The 18,149-nt window shown below is 46.3% G+C and overlaps 1 protein-coding gene across 4 annotated transcripts in view; it reads right to left on the minus strand.

Moving 5' to 3' along the window:
* Window positions 1-18,149, minus strand: part of szt2 (SZT2 subunit of KICSTOR complex) — a 132,347-nt gene that overhangs the window by 108,698 nt on the left and 5,500 nt on the right. For 3 of the 4 annotated variants that reach the window (XM_076279009.1, XM_076279010.1, XM_076279011.1), the window contains exons 9-27: window positions 16,633-16,803; window positions 16,085-16,316; window positions 15,160-15,289; window positions 14,102-14,247; window positions 13,543-13,695; window positions 13,206-13,320; window positions 12,500-12,708; window positions 11,768-12,004; window positions 10,584-10,662; window positions 9,887-9,975; window positions 9,106-9,274; window positions 8,150-8,264; window positions 7,675-7,791; window positions 6,594-6,794; window positions 5,109-5,206; window positions 4,074-4,215; window positions 3,016-3,264; window positions 1,595-1,796; window positions 749-796 (exon numbers count right to left, since the gene is read on the minus strand). In XM_076279009.1, the coding sequence (XP_076135124.1) occupies window positions 749-796; window positions 1,595-1,796; window positions 3,016-3,264; window positions 4,074-4,215; window positions 5,109-5,206; window positions 6,594-6,794; window positions 7,675-7,791; window positions 8,150-8,264; window positions 9,106-9,274; window positions 9,887-9,975; window positions 10,584-10,662; window positions 11,768-12,004; window positions 12,500-12,708; window positions 13,206-13,320; window positions 13,543-13,695; window positions 14,102-14,247; window positions 15,160-15,289; window positions 16,085-16,316; window positions 16,633-16,803 (2,902 nt within the window). The remainder of the gene's footprint in view (window positions 1-748; window positions 797-1,594; window positions 1,797-3,015; window positions 3,265-4,073; window positions 4,216-5,108; window positions 5,207-6,593; window positions 6,795-7,674; window positions 7,792-8,149; window positions 8,265-9,105; window positions 9,275-9,886; window positions 9,976-10,583; window positions 10,663-11,767; window positions 12,005-12,499; window positions 12,709-13,205; window positions 13,321-13,542; window positions 13,696-14,101; window positions 14,248-15,159; window positions 15,290-16,084; window positions 16,317-16,632; window positions 16,804-18,149) is intronic. The other variant, XM_076279012.1, reaches the window with a different exon arrangement.

The following is an 18,149-nucleotide window of genomic DNA, read 5'->3' on the forward strand; positions in this document are numbered from 1 at the left end:
ATCACACGGCCAAGAAGACCCTGCTGGCATCCCATAATATCCACCCCCTGAGAGACAGCTTACTAGGAGGCGAGAGAGGCCTTTGTTTTGGCGGAGGAAATGACTATTGACAGGACCCGAGGCCTTGTGGGGACGAGCCAGGATGTCCAGCTGATTACAGGAGACCAGAGACTACATGGATATACTTAGAGAGTGGCCGCTGTGACTCACGGCCCTCGTTTAATGAGGTTCCTGTAATGAGATCACAGTAGCTGACAGAGTGGGTGCTAGAGCACATTTTCACCAGATTTCATTTAATAAACCCTCATGTCCTGTCAATAGCGTTTGCCAGCAACGGCAGCCATCTCTCCTCCAGTAAGATACTAGCTGCTTCCTGCACCCTGCGACCCCCCCAGCCACACAGACATCAGATCTGAGCGAAACACAAAAGGGGGCTTCCACAGGCCAAGAGAGCAGAACACCCCCCGACAGCCACCAACTCCGGAACAGAACCGGCCCAGATGTGGGCTGGATCCGGCTCAGTCCGGATCCCAGAGGTTCTGCTCCCAGAGCCCACGGAAGCCACCCTTTCCACCCTGCCTCCCTCCACGGGCGTCACCACAGCACCCCCCCCCCACCACCACGCCCCAGCCCTGCCACCACCGCCACCCTCCGCCAAGCCTCCCAGCTCTGCAGCGAGAGAGGAGGAGCTGGAGGAGGGTGGGGGGGGAGCGGGACAGGCAGAGCGGGAAGCAGAGAGCAGCGCTACCTGAACTTCATCTGCTGACACAGTTCCCAGGAGTCTGCATCTTGAGGTCTATTCTCACATCAAAGGGGAGAAACACAAAAGGCAAGAGTTTGCAACGTTAGGACCATGTGCTTATTACATGCTGCCGCCATCTGGCAGGCATCGACTAACACTTTGGGAAATAACACTAGGTGGCACTTTAGGTGAATGCTCCTCTCATCAGAAATAAACCGTGTCATAAATATATCATGAAAGATACCTATCACTGTTCATCATTAAAGTTTGATGATACAAACATTCATTTTACCTTTATTGAAAATTGTTATGACAAATATGAGATTACTAAAATGGCCTAAAGATTACCAATAAGCCACATAGCTTGAGGCATTATGAAAATTGTCATAGCAACCACAAATGATGATAATGATGACTGTACACTTGACCGTCATTACAAGAAATCAATAATGAAAATGTACGTCAGTGCTTGGCATCTGCCACAACATGATGATGCCATGGTTACGCCAGTCTCTTTAGGGAGGGTTCAACTAAAGTGTCTTGACTTATTCAAGCTGGAGCTGGCTAATGAAAGCAGCGCCACAATGACATGCTGGGACAGGCTTTGTGAGTCACCATTTACAAGTCTGCTTCTGGGTGTAAATTTGGGATTTTCCATGGAAATCCAGCCTTTGACATGTGATTTAGACCAGGATTAGGGATAATCCCTGCCTGGGAAACCAGTTCAAAGGGTCCCACACTGCTAATGTGCTGAGAATGGAGGCTGGTCTGGTAAGGGTGGGGGTGGGGGGGTGGGGTGGTGGGTGTAAGGGTGGGGGGTGGGGTGGTGGGGTGGTGGGGGTTCAGAATTACCTGAGGAAGACGTCTCGGGGTTGGCGGCCAGCGTTGGGGTTGACCAGCTGCTCCTTCAGGGTGTCCAGAGAGCAGTTGTAGACGTAGACGGGGCAGCGGGGGCGAGCACCGTCGCCCGAGCTCTGCTGGGACCCCTGGCGGCTGAAGGTGATGTGGAGGTCACGCCGCTGCGGCTCAGCAAACTGAACGCCTTCTCGCTCCTCTGTGGTTCACAGGAGAAAACACACACACACACACACACACAGACACACACAGACACACACACACACACACACACACACACACACACACACACACACACACACACACACACAGACACAGACACAGACACACACAGAACTGAGTTCCCACACACAGCTTGGAAAGATAAAAAGATAAAAGTGGGGGGTTCAAAAGAAGATTTCGAAGAGATGAAGAGAGGGTGGTGGTGGTGACACAGAGAAAGCCTAACGGACAGTATTTACTGAAAATACTATAGACCATAGACATCAACTTTGTGACTAAATATCATGTGCTGCAGAGAAGCAAACAATGGAAATATGGCAACAGATCTGCCATATGTATTTACATGTAACATTACTGGAGATCTGCCATGTTTATTTACATCTAACCGTAGTAGAGATCTGCCATATGTATTTACATCTAACCGTAGTAGAGATCTGCCATATGTATTTACATCTAACCGTAGTGGAGATCTGCCATATGTATTTACATGTAACATTACTGGAGATCGGCCATGTTTATTTACATGTAACATTACTGGAGAATGATCCCTCCAGCCAGAGTGGAGCCAGAGAGCCTTGAAGTTTGCTGGCCAGATCTACTAGTTATTAACACATTCTATCAAAACATTTGTGCTTACACACTCCATTAACCACACACCCACAACCCAAAGCCAACTTGTTCAGGCCAAACCTTAATAGGGCCTCAGAATAGTTACTTCCAACACTATTGATACGGTTATTTTACGGCAGACCGTGTTCAGTAACAGTTCTGAGCCCCAGCTCTGGAACCAACTTTCAGATGACATTAAAAAGGCCCCAACTGTAGCCAGTTTTAAATCTAGACTTAAGAGCAAACTGTTCTCAGAAGCTTTCTGCTAACTGCAGTTATAATTTCTGAATCTGTCTTGAAAATTATTCTACCTTGTGTCTTTCATTTTGTCTTTTTAATCATTCTCTATTTTTAAATGATTTTGCCTTGTGTGTTTTATGTTTTCTTTTTATTATGATCTTTACCTATGGAACTATCCTTTGACTATATTGCCCTTCTATGCTTTTATTTGTTATTATTGTTTGGTTTTGTTTATGTAAAGCACATTGAATGACCTCTGTGTATGAAATGCGCTATATAAATAAACTTGACTTGACTTGACTTGACTGAGTTCATCTCCTCAGAGCGCTGAGGGGTGCAGTTCTCACCCGCGGTCCCGTTGGTCTGTTCTGAGGCCAGGCTGCCCAGGCTGCCCAGTGCCCCCTGCTCTGTGGCCAGGCTGGCGGGGGACAGCAGTGGGGAGAAGGGCTCCTGAGTACCCCCAGAGTCCGCCAGCCCGTTGACGGAGTCGGAGTGGGAGTCCGTCTGGGACTGGTTAAGGGTGTGCTCGTCGTCCTGGAAACTGCCGTTAGCTGTAAGCTCAGTCTCCAGCCCTGAGGACATCAGGATCTGCACGTCTAATTAACGAGAGGAAAGCCAGAACATTATAGCAACACAGACTACTACTACAACTACAACAACAACAACAACAACTATTTATATAGTGCTTTATCAAGGCACCCAAAACGCTTTACAGTAAAGTGGGAACCTCACTAACCACCACCAATGTGCAACATCCACCTGGGTGTGCCATCACATACATATTAAACACGAGAGCAAAGGGAGATAGCAGAGGAAAGTGCTAAAAGGATATTATTTCACTGAACTAAATTAAGTGTTAAACAGATACATTTTTAAACTTTTAAACTGCTTTGGTACATTCTGAAGATATAATTACTTAGATGACATGCTAGTATTCAAGCCAACTGTACTTTTGCAACTTTTCTAACATTTATCACCATTTGATGATTAGTTAACACATTTTTGTTTTCCACTTCATCTGTCTCTATGTGAGGGATTAGGGATAGGATGAATGGTGTAATGTGGAATTGAATCATGGTAGGATAATCCACTCAAAACTCAAGGTCAGTGTAATTATCCATATCAGATTGTCCCGTCTGTGCGCCAGACAAAAATGTTAACCAAACGAATGTCTGTGACCATAAAGCATTGGTATCCATTTCCTTTTTAAGGCTCCTCTAACAGTCTGTTGGCCAGCTCAGCTTGTGTTACACCGTCGAGCAAATCTAATATTAGCGGTTACTGGCATGAGGTTGAGTACCGGTATATACAGATTTCGATTTCTAGATGAACAACCCATCACTACTCTCAATCATTCTGGCTTCATCATAACACTCAGTCCCATTCCCATTCCCATTTCCTTTACCAGTGAAGGTGGCAGGTAAAAAGGTGAGAAAGATTTGCTGGGAGTTGACATATTTGACGTAGCACTTCCACTGGGGTATGGAGCTCCCCCCTCTGCCCTCCAGCGGCTGCTCCTCATCCACTAGCTCCGCATTGCTGAAACTCTGTCAAGGAACCGCAGGCAGGGAGAGAGAGAGGGAGGGAGGGAGAGAGAGGGGGAGAGGGGGAGAGAGAGAGGGAGGGAGAGAGAGAGGGAGGGAGGGAGAGAGGGGGGGAGAGAAAAAAGAAAGAAAGAAAGAAAGAAAGAAAGAGAAAGAGAGAAAGAAAGAAAAAAGAAAGAAAGAGAGAGAGAGATAGAGAGAGAGAGAAGAAATAAATAAAAGGAGAGAGAAAGAGAGAGAGAGCGCAAGCACAGAACACATGTCATCGCCGAGGCAACCACGAAGGGCCTCTCAGCAGGCCCCACTGGAGGGATTAAGGACAATTGAAATTTTAATCACAGTTTGGAGCATTTCAGATGGAAGAGACACTCGTCTGGTGAATTCTACTTGACACTCGCACATCATCCCTGATGCATATTTCCCCTGAAATACCCAGATTACTTAATGTTACGCCAACAACATTAAGAAATCTTGGCTGATTATGTAAAACCAAATCACTGTGACAGCAAGTTCCTATTTTTCTTTATTTATTTAAATAAATAAATAAATATCTAAGGTCAGTCAGTACATGGTGACGCCTAGCTTATGTTGCTTAAGTTCAAAAGTAAAATCCACAAGACAGGCATAGGCATGAGTGAACCAGAAACTAATTCATTTCTACTGCTTTAGTTATGGTACCAGAAACTAATTCATTTCTACTGCTTTAGTTATGGTACCAGAAACTAATTCATCTCTACTGCTTTAGTTATGGTACCAGAAACTAAATTATTTCTACTGCTTTAGTTATGGTACCAGAAACTAATTAATCTCTACTGCTTTAGTTATGGTACCAGAAACTAATTAATTTCTACTGCTTTAGTTATGGTTCCTGGTGTGAACGGCATTTAAGAGTTCACCTGCAGCGTGCTGGTGGAGCCAGTGGCGTCTTTGCTGCTCCCGATGGTGTGGATGGACATGACCGTGTCCTGCCTCTCTGGGGGCTTCAGACACTCCTCTGGACACGGGCAGAAAGACATATATCCATATAAATCACATACATACATGCATTCATACATACAATACACATTCATATGAACATAATATTCCAGACTCCCATCTCAACTCCCATCCAACATTAACGGTTCTCTAAGCACGGTTGGGTGACGTCACTTCTGCTGACGTTTCAAACAAAACGGAGAGCTAGCTCGCCCCTCCCTTCCCCTCCCGTGCAACAGAAACTGTCATGAACGCGCAGTTTTTAGAGCCTGGGCTGTCCACAGGGACCCTGCGTGTTTTTACAGTGCAGTCAGGGGGCAAGCAGCTAGCGGATCGTGAGGAGGTGATTGCTGTATGTGACAAAAAAAAACGTGTACCGTAAATTCCCAACTATTAGCCGCGGCTTATACATTGATCTTGCAAAATTTCTTAAGCTATGAGGTTAATACACGGGGGCAGTTAATATGGTATTAATATGGTTTTGTTTCTTTTAACTTGCATAAACTTCGGCTTATACACAAAGCGGCTAATACACAGGAAATTACTGTAACAAGACTTAGAGAACCTTTAACACAGGACTGAAAGAAATGAAATCAGTCTCTCATTATCAAACTTGCTCTGATGAAGGCCATAATAGCCAAAATGCGTAGGCATGCTTTAATTCAATAGCCGAGTGATATTACAGGCTTTTTACATTGATATCTCTCTTGAATGCCTCTTATGAGAGGCATTCAAGGCATTCAATGTAACATTAGAGAACTATTAGGACCAAACTGAATAGCACTGGAGGGACACCCAGGGCCCCAATTTATAAATTGGCACTGGCAAAAAAACTAGCAAAGTGCAAAGTCAGTCAAAGAGCAAAAAGCCTGGTGTATGAACTAAATATATCCGGGGCTTCGGGCTTGTAACCGAAGGGTGGCCGATTCGATCCGAAAATGAGGGCGGGGGAAGTGGTTGAGCACTGCTCTCCCATGCCCACATCCACGGCTGAAGTGCCCTTGAGCAAGGCACCTAACCCCTCACTGCTCCCTGAGCGCTGCTGTAGCAGGCAGCTCACTGCTCCGGGTTAGTGTGTGCTTCACCTCACTGTGTGTTCACTGTGTGCTGTGTGTGTTTCACTAATTCACCGATTGGGATAAATGCAGAGACCAAATTTCCTTCACAGGATCAAAAAAGTATATACTTATACTTATCACGTGGGCGTGGCACGTGGGAGAATTTAACTGACCTGTCGTTGTTTGTGTTGAGGATCTTGCTCATGGTGTTAAATTAGCAAAGAGATTTTGTCCAGTTATTAAATTAGCTTTAGTTGGACTTCAGACTTTGCCTGCCATTCGAATTAGGCACACCCTGTTTTACACCCTAGTCACACTCCTTGCAAACCACCACCTCATAGAAATGACCTTTGATTACAGGCAGGGAGAAAGGGGCTACATGACCCTCCCTTTCTCTGCCCAGGATGTGATGCATGAAGGTCACATGGTCCACGTCGGCCAACGGGATCTCACGGTCGCTGAGGTCTTGCTGCAGGGAGCTGTGGAAGAGGCTGAGCAGGAGCTCGTTGGGCAGAGAGGGGGCACCCTGGAGTACCTCCTCATTCTCCGCTGAAAGAGGGAGGAAGGGAGGGAGAGAAGGAGAGAAGGAGACAGGGCATTCATCAAACGTAATGTCCCGTACACCAAATGTCACAGCTAACAAGCCGCAAATGACTGACAAGGTCTGGAAATAGATGTGCGAAGCGACACTTTTACAAATTGGACTTCACATTCCGCTGTATATATTGCCCAGATGCTTCGTCCTAAGTGGCTCAGAGGATAGATATGGTACATAGTCAGCTTGAAGACTCCCTGGAAATTGAGCCCATGCACTTGGTGTTGCTCAAGCCTTGCTCTGTCATCTGAACTATGGGAGTACACAGCATCAAGACCATTAGAAACCTCTGAGTCACTACACACCACCACCAACATGAGATGTTCCATTAGGCTACTTAGTTCCCATTGTTTGTTTGTTTTATCACCACCCCTCACACCAGCACCAAAACACTTTCACCGCCACCATGCTGATTCCAATTCAGTTTCATTGTTGGCAGTGCTCTTATAAAAATGGATTGTTTATTACAGATTGTGATGAGATCCGCTGCACCACCAGGGAGCAGGGGACAAACAACAACAGGAGACAGCACCACCGTTTCAGAGCTGTGTGTGTGGCAGGCTTTAGGCGAGGATCACATTAGGCAGCGGCAAGCGTAATGCTCAGACCATAATAAGTTCTATCTCGTTCCTATGGTAACACAAACGGTTTGCCTTGAATACGCTCGCGTTGCGCTTTGAAAGTTGAACCAAGTTCAACGCTCAGCTTCTTTCAACGCTAGCGTTACGCCAGCGTTGCCACCCTTCCGCTGCCGAACCATAGAGAGCAATAGGGAAACCTGCCGCTTGACGCTGGCTAATGTGATCCCCGCCTTAAGGTCAGGGAAATCTCTACCTCTGCTGAGGGTGAGGAAAAAAATCTCGATCTGTTGGCACTTGGGTAGAAGCTTCATCAAGTCGAACTGGAAGGGCACCGTCTGAATGCTCTCAGTACTGGCAGGAACGTCACCCTCTTCAACACAGAAATGAACAAGACCAGCAGTTAATGTTCATGACCAAAGCGGTCACTGTATACCTGTGTATAAAGATTACTTTAAGACAACACTTTAAATCTTTCATTCTTAAATCCCTTTAAAAAGTGATGGTATACAGTAACTCTACAGAAAAGTAAACTGTAAAAAGAGGTCATCCCTAATTTCTAACAACTTAAAAACATTAACCAAATTAACAAACACAGTAAATACAACCCATTTAAATTGCATAATGGTGTGAAGGTATAATTGTCATCCATGAGCATAACTGGACATTGATGGCTTAATACACTGTGTGAGATTCTTCACTGTTGTTTTCCTCAGAAGGGGACGACTCACCAGCAGTGTCCTTGGCGCAACAGAAGGGGTACACCTGCTCCTTGTTCTGGCACAACTGGCTCAGGTACTCGAAGGTCATCATGGTGGACATGCACGCCACGTCTCGGGGGAATATCTGATGAGGACAGAGAGGACGCTCATTTGCAACTTCTAATGGCCACTCAGTGACTAAAAGTTCCAACAGCCTGGTGTATAAATACCCTTTTCAAAATGTCTTTTCACATCACCTGAAATGGTGCATCCTGAACACTTAACTATTGCTACAGAGTGCGGTTGAAGCTAACTTTATCATCATTACCATGAGATTTCTTGAAAGACATTTACTGTATCAACAAATATACACGTAAATGTTAACATACAAGCATGCATGTATATCTGCACTTATATCTGCATATCTGTGGATTAAAGTTTCTGCTAAATAAACTAGAAGAGCTCTCAGAGAGCAGAGACCTCTAGACACACAGACATGTAACTCTGGTGTATTCAAACTCATGGTCTCAGTGGCATTGGCTTTTAATGTCTCGACATAAACACTGTCCAATAATAATCACTTTTAGGCAATCAGTTTGTCAATAAAATGATTTACTGTTGCATGGATTCATTCATTCAACGTAAGATTAACCATACACTTTATTCGATAAACTCCAAAGCCACTATTTTGAGTGAGACCGTCAAGAATTGCATTTCCTTGGTCTGAACACTAGAGGGCAAACCAAGCGTGAATGCCATATGGCACAAGAGTAGCAAAAGCAAAACTAAACCATTACAGTGCTAATGGATCTGTTCCAATACGTGATAGGCTCGTCCTTGGACCATTCTAAAGGATTTTAACCAAGTTTCATGGAAATCGGGCCTGTAGTTTTTGCTTAATTCTGAACACAGACAGACGGACGTACAGAGTAGACAGACAAGCCACTCCGAAAACATGATCGTAATGTAAACGCGTGGCTACTGACTGCCTGCGGGATCTCCTGGTAGGTGAGCCCCAGTAGGTGGCGCTGTTGCTCCAGGGTGCTCAACACCGTCCCGCTCTGGGGCTCCACCCAGCACTCCGTCACCAGGTTCAACTCCGTGTCCACATCGATGGCCTCCACCTCAGTGTCGTTGTCATCGTCGGTGGAGAAGCTTTGAGGTAATGACAGGCACAGTCAGAGCGAGAGAGACACTCAGGGCAACAGGACAAAAAATACTATAAATGTTTATACAGAAACACTGTGGCAAGCATATCAGTGAACAAAACACTTCTCTGGTTTTGGCAAGTGTGTCTCTGTGTCTCTGTGTGTGTGTGTGTGTGTGTGTGTGTGTGTGTGTGTGTGTCTGTGTGTGTGTGTCTGTGTGTGTGTGTGTGTGTCTGTGTCTCTGTGTGTGTGTGTGTCTGTGTCTCTGTGTCTCTGTGTGTGTGTGTGTGTGTCTGTGTGTGTGTGTGTGTGTGTCTGTGTGTGTGTGTGTGTGTGTCTGTGTGTGTGTGTGTGTCTGTGTGTGTCTCTGTGTGTGTGTGTGTCTCTGTGTGTCTCTGTGTGTGTGTCTCTGTGTGTGTGTCTCTGTGTGTGTGTGTGTGTGTCTCTGTGTGTGTGTGTCTGTGTCTCTGTGTGTGTGTGTGTCTGTGTGTGCGTGTCTGTGTGTGTCTCTGTGTGTGTGTGTGTCTGTGTGTGTGTGTGTGTGTGTGTCTGTGTGTGTGTGTCTCTGTCTCTGTGTGTGTGAGACAGAGAGACAACATCCCAATGCAGATAGCCTCACCTGTCCTTTGTGGAGGTAGAGTGTGGGGGGAAAAGGATGTATTGCACTATGCAGGTGTGATTCTCCTCCTGCACGCCAACAGGCTGGCCCTGTAGTAGACACACACACCCACACACACACACACACACACACACACACACACACACACCACAGAGCAAAAGCGAACCAAGACCTCAGCACTACTGAAAGGCTGATGGTGCATACACTGATGCGCGCTGTTGGCATCACTAATTACAAACAGTGTCAACACAGTGCATGCAATCAACATCATCTAGTCACTGCCCCAAAACTCATTACTAACACAGGAAGCCTTTTATTTCTCATTGTTGGCTTTAAACAGCAGTGTCAAACCAAAACACTTCTGTATGCATCAAGCCAGCACTGACATCTAGTGATGAAGCAACAGGGGCAGCAGTCCTCTTGGTCTAGTGTGAAAATGAAAACCTCTAGCCACATGGGCCATGATAAGAGGCATAGAGACTTGCCATCCCCTGGTCTACTCTACTGCAGTGAAGTTCCAGGGTGTTAGGGGCTGAGATTTGTGGCCTCTCTAAAGCTTAGAACAGCACATGAAAGGTAATGACCCCCCTACGGAGTGCTTTGTGTGATTTGTGCCACCTCTGGTTGCTATTAGCCTGGACATCTGTATTCCTCCTCTGCTTTTAAGCGTCTGCTGCACCGGAGTGTCTCAGCTCACCTTCATCGGAAGTTCTGTCACCATGTTGACAATGCCCTCCCCGCTGGCAGCGTAGTGAAAGCCCTCGGAGATGCGAATCCTGCACAAAATGACACAGTTTGCCCTTTAAAATTCGCAGCACAGGAAAACGGCACACAAAAGCAACTGGAAGGAAGCGATGAGACTGATGACTGATGATTAAACCTTGAGCAGGGGCCGTCAACGGATGTGACTAGAATGCTGTGGAATGAACGCATTCTTTTATGAGAATGTTCAAAACTTCTCTGCTGAATGATTAATTAACTCTTATCAAATGTATAGCACCCACACAACTGCTGGATGTCAGAGACATTTTCCTACAGACATATAATGCCTAAATGTGATTTTGCTAATATTACAAAAGCATTCCGGGGGGGCTCACTGTCTTAAAAGTAGAAAGTAGATCATATCCACTTCTTATCTATTCAGCAGCTCTGAGCTGATGAACTGTTCTGATCTGTTTACTGTTACACCTTACTGGATTAGCCTGTTCAAGCCCTCAGCATTACTGAAAGACTGATAATGCACACACCAGAGAACATTCTGCACACTGCTAGCCTAGAAATCTAGACGCGCCCCTAGATGCGCAAGGGCTAGTCTAGCAACTCTCCGTTGGCTTGTGAGCTCCAGAAATCGAAACTCAATCAGGCCAATGAAATCGTGTATAGAGTCGTTAGGTGGGCTTAACATAATGATTGATGGCAGATGGATGTTGCTGTTGGCGAACAGTGTGACACGAGTTAAGCTTTTATTAAGTTGGCAAACGTTTGAACTAGCCAACTAGCTCCGCTGGTGGGAAACGCATGGGACTCATAGCGCTGCAGCTGTCCTATTGCGTGCAGAGGGAATTTGAAAGACAACTGATTATCCCGCCCCTCGGACTGAGCACTGCGAGCGGTGAGTGCCGAGACCCTACATTTTAATGTGGGTCTGGCTCGTCAGGCTAGCACACTGCTGCTTGACATCATTAATTGAAAAAAAGTGTTTTGACAGTTTTACCAGCAGTGTCAACCAAATTATTTCCTTGTGCATCAACCCAGCACTAACATCTTGTGATGAAACAACTGGCCAGGCTAACAGCTAACAGCTAACAGCGGGCAACTCAGCACTAACATCTTGTGATGAAACAACTGGCCAGGCTAACAGCTAACAGCTAACAAACTCACTCGGCCAACATGGAGAGGATGTGGGCCACGGCCTGCAGGGAGACAGCAGGGCCCAGGCCGCTCTGCACCGTCCACACCCAGCGCTGGTGCAGGAAGTAGCGCGAGAGTGAGGCCAGCGTGGACGAGGCCGTGCGGCCGGCCGCCGAGCTCAGCGGGGCGGCCATGTTGGGCGGCTGGGCGAACGGCTCCATGTTGAGGATGAAGGGCGTGCGAAAGTCCAGTGGGAGCTTCTCGTACCTGCAGGATTGGTCAGTTTTAAAACCACATTAAACTCTCATCCGTCTCTCTTTCCACTATGAAGAGAACACTTTAGCCACAACTGTGAGAGAAGCAGGAAATCCTACATTTAAAGTTGAATTTGAAATACATTTACAATAATACAGTAATAGTATAATTTCCTGTGTATTAGCCTCATTGTGTATAAGCCGCAGGACTGTTTTATGCAAGCTAAAAGAAACAAAACCATATTAATACCATATTAACTCCCCCCGTGTATTAACCTCATAACGGTAGAAATTTCGCAAAATCGATGTACTGTATAAGCCGCAGCTAATAGTTGGGAAATTACAGTATGCCTAGGTTGAAAAGAGACAAACAAAATAACGGTAGGCATTTATCAGTGCTGTTGACAACACACCAAGCTGCACTGGGTGCAGGAACTACTGTTGAAAAGGAACCTATAACTGATATAAAACACACTACTAAACAGGAGTGTGGCCATTAGTCAATCACCTGATCAGCATCTTCTCCAGGGGCTTGTGGAGCAGCACCACACAAGGCCGGTCAGACAGCGCGGGCTTGAGGGCCGGAGGCGGCGGCGATTTGGAGGGCGAGGTGTTGTTGCCCAGCACTTTCCTCTTGGTCTTGGGCGTGGCCTCCTTGTTCTGGACACGGTGGGGGAAGCGCAGCCTCAGGATCTGCTCCCGCAGCTTGTCCACAATCTGTGTGCGAGAAGAAAACCGGCCGTCACGAGGCTGCTTCACTGCCACACACTCAGTTCAGAGGAACAGATGGGTTTGTAGGACCGGCCGTCACGAGGCTGCTTCACCGCCACACACTCAGTTCAGAGGAACAGACGGGTTTGTAGGACCGGCCGTCACGAGGCTGCTTCACCGCCACACACTCAGTTCAGAGGAACAGATGGGTTTGTAGGCTGCAGGTATTACTGTTTGCTAACGCAATTGTGGTTAAGATGGTTCCTGTAAACAGTAATCAATATTTCTGCTACCACTTATACATTCCATTTATGGGTCCATTATCTCTGTTATTATACTGTGTTTTTTCAGTGTTTGGTGCTGTAGATACTTAGCTTAGCTTGGATGCTATATGGGTAAGCACACATATAGGAACAGTTTTAGTGATGTCATTTCTACTCACAATTTGAGGTCAGCCACTATCTACTGAGACGCATCGGGCTCTGCGGGGATTCATGACTCACCTTGTTCCTGGTGTGGGCCAGGGTTCCAATAGGAAAGCCCAGTCGCAGCACCATGCAAGGGGCTTTGGAGATCAGCCGCACCAGGTAGAAGGAAGTGGGTGGCTGGTCTGAAGCACTGTGGAGCCAACAACACATTCATTAACTTTTCTTTGGAGTGTGTGTGTGTGTGTGTGTGTGTGTGTGTGTGTGTGTATTTCTTTCTGGTGTTAGTGTGTTGGTGTGTTTAGAACTGAAAAAGACAACTCAATCTCCCAAATCATAAAGTAGTCATGCCACTCCATTAACACATGCCTCCATGTTCTCTGGAGAGACTACATTTCCCATGAACCATCTGTACCTGTAGATGAGCTTGACGTAAGAATAGCCCTCCACCAGCACAAAGCTGCTCCAGTCCCGCAGCAGGGAGGTGAGGGCTGAGTGGGAGATGCGGCACTGGATGGTGCTGAAGCGCCCGTTGCTGCCAGCGTTGTGCACATGTTTAGGTACCGGCCTACACACAGGGGGACAGACACAGGTGCCAGACACATCATTTAACACTTTCTGGATCCTAGGACCCAGAGACAGGTACCAGACACATAATTTAATGCTATCTGAATCCAAGGATCCAGCTTTTGTTGCTGTGAGTCACTTTGGACAAAAGTGTCTCTCTCTCTCTCCTCTCTCTCTCTCTCTCTCTCCTCTCTCTCTCCTCTCTCTCTCCTCTCTCTCTCTCTCTCTTTTCTCTCTCTTCCCTCCTCTCTCCCTCTTATCTTTCCCCTCTCTCTCTATCTCTCTCTCCTCTCCTCTTTTTCCTCTCTCTCTCTCAGCATTTCAAGGCCATCAGGCAGACCTACATTAACTGTGGCTATTACAGATCAATTAAGTGTGTTAACTTTGGAGTGCATTAGGACGCTCACGTGTCATGCTCCAGGATAATGGCGATGCGGTGCATGTGCAGCCAACGCTGCCAGAAGTTTGCGTCCATGGAGAGGATGGGCTTCCAGTAGGAGGCAAACTGGGACTGGCTGGAGTCTTTGGAGCCACTATGCTGCAGGGAGAGAACCTGAGGAAGATGACAGGAGATGATTAGCCTAAGGGTGCGTTTCCCAAAACCATAGTTGCTAACCTGTTAGCAACTTAGTTGGTTGGCAATGGGAAATTGCATTGCAACCATTCCTGGTTAGCACCAGACCGTGACCTGCAGAGCAAATTTAAATGTGCCAAAGTGTTCAGGGTTCTCCCAGGCTAGGAGACGATAAGACGAGAGAGAGAGAACATCAGAGTTAATTAACCTCCATAATCAGAAACGCAGTTTATACTATGTTAATTCTTTAATCATTTAGCAGTCGTTGCTATCCACAGGGTCTGAAAGAAATGATACATGGGGCAACAATTTGAGCAATGCTGCTGGGCAAGTCACATGAACGGTTGTTAATTTCTGATTGGATGATTGCGACAAGTTGCACACTGATGGTTGAAGTACTCTAAATAAAATTGTATTACTCAATAACAATGGAGTACCCGCAGATCTTCACTCAGTAACACTGCTCAGCAACATTGGGCCTCATTCACCAATATCTTCCTAAGAATTTTCATAACTTCGTTCTTAAGAATGTCTCACGAAAACCCTTAAGCAGATTCACAAAGGTGTTCTTAAACCTCAAAAACGACTGCAAAAGTGGACTTTAAGAGCAAATTTCTTTGTAAGAATGTTTGGTGAATGAGGCCCATTACTCTTAAAGTTGCCCTGTGTAACATCACCTTTACAGTACTTCATGGTTATATTTTTTCATCAGTGTGTGTGTTGATCTAACACTCGTTCACCTAAGAGGAATATCTATTACTGGAGAAAGACACTGGAATAAGACTGATCAAAAGCCTCTCTTGAAACGTAGCCTTGGCCAGTGAATGCTCCATTGAGTTCAGCTACAACGTGCGACGTGCGGAGAGAGAGATTAAAGAGAGTGGCACTCACAGGGGTGGTGGATCCAGGGGGGATGTAGAAGAGTGGCACTCCGTTCTTTGTGCTCTCAGGAATGGTGTAGTGCTCAGGGATGGAGTTGAAGGACTGCAAGTGGACCAGCATCTGGTCCGTCTGGTTTATGCTGCAGAAGAATCACAGCACAAGAGAGGCATGAGTATACTCTTTTGATCCTGTGAGGGAAATTTGGTCTCTGCATTTATCCCAATCCGTAAATTAGTGAAACACACTCAGCACACAGTGAACACAGTGAGGTGAAGCACACACTAATCCTGGCGCAGTGAGCTTCCTGCTACAACAGCGGCGCTCGGGGAGCAGTGAGGGGTTAGGTGCCTTGCTCAAGGCCACTTCAGACGTTCCTACTGGTCGGGGTTCGAACCGAAAAAACCCTCCGGTTACAAGTCCGAAGCGCTAACCAGTAGGTCACGGCTTCCCCGGGAAGAGAGGCATATAGATAACCGTAGTCACGGACAAAAAAAAGAGAAGCCTTCCGCTTAGAAATAAGTCAATCATGTTCTGAGGTCAATTCTAAAATCACCCTCTTTCCAAACAATGAAAACTAGTTCATATTGGACATGTAAACAAACAGTGAGACAGATCAGTTCAATGAAATGATACTCTGAAATGGTTCCCTCTGATAGTCTTGTGTATGATGTTTGTAAACGCACCCCTTGTGAGGTGCTCACGGCGGTAGAGAATGCTTTGAATCAAGAAAAAGTGTCGTGGCACACTCTCAAAACTTCAATATGCTTCAATATTTATTCGACCAACGTTTCGGCATTACGCCTTCATCAGGGTCTTCCCTCTGCCACTATGCCACTCTATTACTCCCCTTCACCGCCCCCGTCTGACAGAGACAGCCCTTGACCCCTGACCCCTGCCCTGAGGGGTCAGCGTCCGCTGGCCGCTGCGACCTCACCTCTGTAGCGTGTTCCAGAAGCGGCGGATGACGGAGGTGCGGTAGGGGCTGGTGATGGGCTTCTTCATGGTGCAGCTGATGTCGTGCAGAATGTCGTAGCTGCCCTCCATGGACACCTCCACCCAGGTGGTGCGGTTGGCCGGCTCCAGGGGCCAGGAGGCCACCGCCAGATACTCGATCCGCATGTTGTGCTTCCACAGCAGCACCAGCTTCACCTCCAGCTGGGTGCCCCCTACAGGTCGGGGCACATGGGCAACAAACACGGGTCAAAAACGGACCAAGCAATGATACAGAGGTGGGATTATATAAAGGCATAGTGTTATTACATGTACGTGTTTGAGAGAAACTTTTCACAGGCTGTTTACAGGATGTGCAAAACATGGGATTGAGTGGGCTTGATTGTTATGGCCTTTGTTTTAATAGGATGTATATGATTTTTAAATGTGTGTGCGTGTGTATGTGTGTGTACGGTGTGTGTGTGTGTGTGTGTGTGTGCATGTGTATGTGTGTGTGCGTGTTTATGTGTATGTGTGTGTGTGTGTGTTTACCTTTACAGAGGCTGATCTCGCGTATGGTGTAGCCCTCTCGGAGTCGCACGGACACCACGCTGACCAGGTCCGCGTGCACTTCCTTCTCCGTGTGTTTCTTCCGCCGCATCATGAGCGCGGGATTCCCACTGGTCGACACCAGGTGTTCATTAAAGAGCTTGTGCTGAGCAACTGCAGCAACACACACACACACACACGCAACATACAAAAACAGATGCAAATTACGTCAATTATCCTCCCATCACCCAAACATCTGCTTTCAAATATAAAAATTATGTTGTACTGGATGTACAATTAGCCTGATGAAACATTAAACATGAATGTAGTTGTTGCATGTCAGTATTCAACATTACACACACATTAGGACACAGCTGTGGGCAAATGAATTCACAAAAGGAAATGAAAGTCCTATAAACAGCTTTTTAACCACGTACATGTGGTTCTGTTCCTCTTCCTATTCTGCAAGGCACTAAAATGGCCACTTGAAGAACCATCTTAGCTGAGATAAAATTAGCAACTATCTGTATCCTAACTCTTATTCTGCCATCTTGCCTAATTCCATATAATATGCAGTAGTAATCTCAGTATCTAATGACGAAGCCAAGCACAACAGGGTTGAAGAACTCCAGCTCCATAATGTCTTAATGGAAATGAGTGAAATAGCAGAACAGTGGCCTGAGAGTAGCTTGGGTGCTCAGGAGGAATGAAGATAACATTAGGAGCATGGAGAGGAGCCGAAATAACCCCCATAAAAATACTTTCTAATTGGAGGACAGACCGTCTGCACAGTTCCTGAAATACCAGGGCAGCGAAACTCGGCTCTGACCTGTTTCATAATTCTCCATTTCTGCAGGGCTTTGTCTACCCTGCTCATCACCCCGCAGATAAAAAATCCACAGCATTCTTGGCATTTCCCAACGCCGCTAGAACTGAGACTGAGAAATGGGAGGATGCTGCTCCCTGTCCTGCTCCCTGTCCTGCTCCCCGTCCTGCTGCATTGATTACTGTGTTGTCTGTGAAGTGTGGCCAAGCAGTGAGGCAGGATTGATAGCATAGGGAGAAACAGTCACTTCCCCCACTGGTTTATGAGGCCCTGCTAACCACACAGCTTTAGAATAAACAACTTGGGTGATGGGAATTACGCAAGATGTAAAAATGAATGTGCAGCACTATTTGTTGATCTTTCTAAGGCCTTTGGTACTGTAAACGTTGAGTAAAATTGGTGTGTCTGCAAAAGGTAATGGGATGGTTGAAAAACTATCTTTTGTTGTGATTTGAGTGTGTAATATGTGACTGTATAACATCTGAGAAGGCTGCTATTAAGATTTGTGTTCCACAAGGATCCGCCACGGGGCTATTACTGTCCACCATATACATAAGTGACATTTGTACACATATCGCTAATGCAAGTATGTACCTGTATGTAGATGACACCACTATCTATTGCTCTGCCCCTTCTCCACTGAAGGTGCTGGTGAAACTTTCCTTTAATCTCCATACATTAAACTTGTAGTAAA

Source organism: Alosa pseudoharengus, unplaced genomic scaffold (genome assembly GCF_046254945.1).
Source record: "Alosa pseudoharengus isolate Yale_2024_CS ecotype anadromous, Long Island Sound unplaced genomic scaffold, YU_APseudo_1.1 YU_APseudo_1.1_scf_11, whole genome shotgun sequence".
Classification (NCBI taxonomy): domain Eukaryota; kingdom Metazoa; phylum Chordata; class Actinopteri; order Clupeiformes; family Clupeidae; genus Alosa; species Alosa pseudoharengus.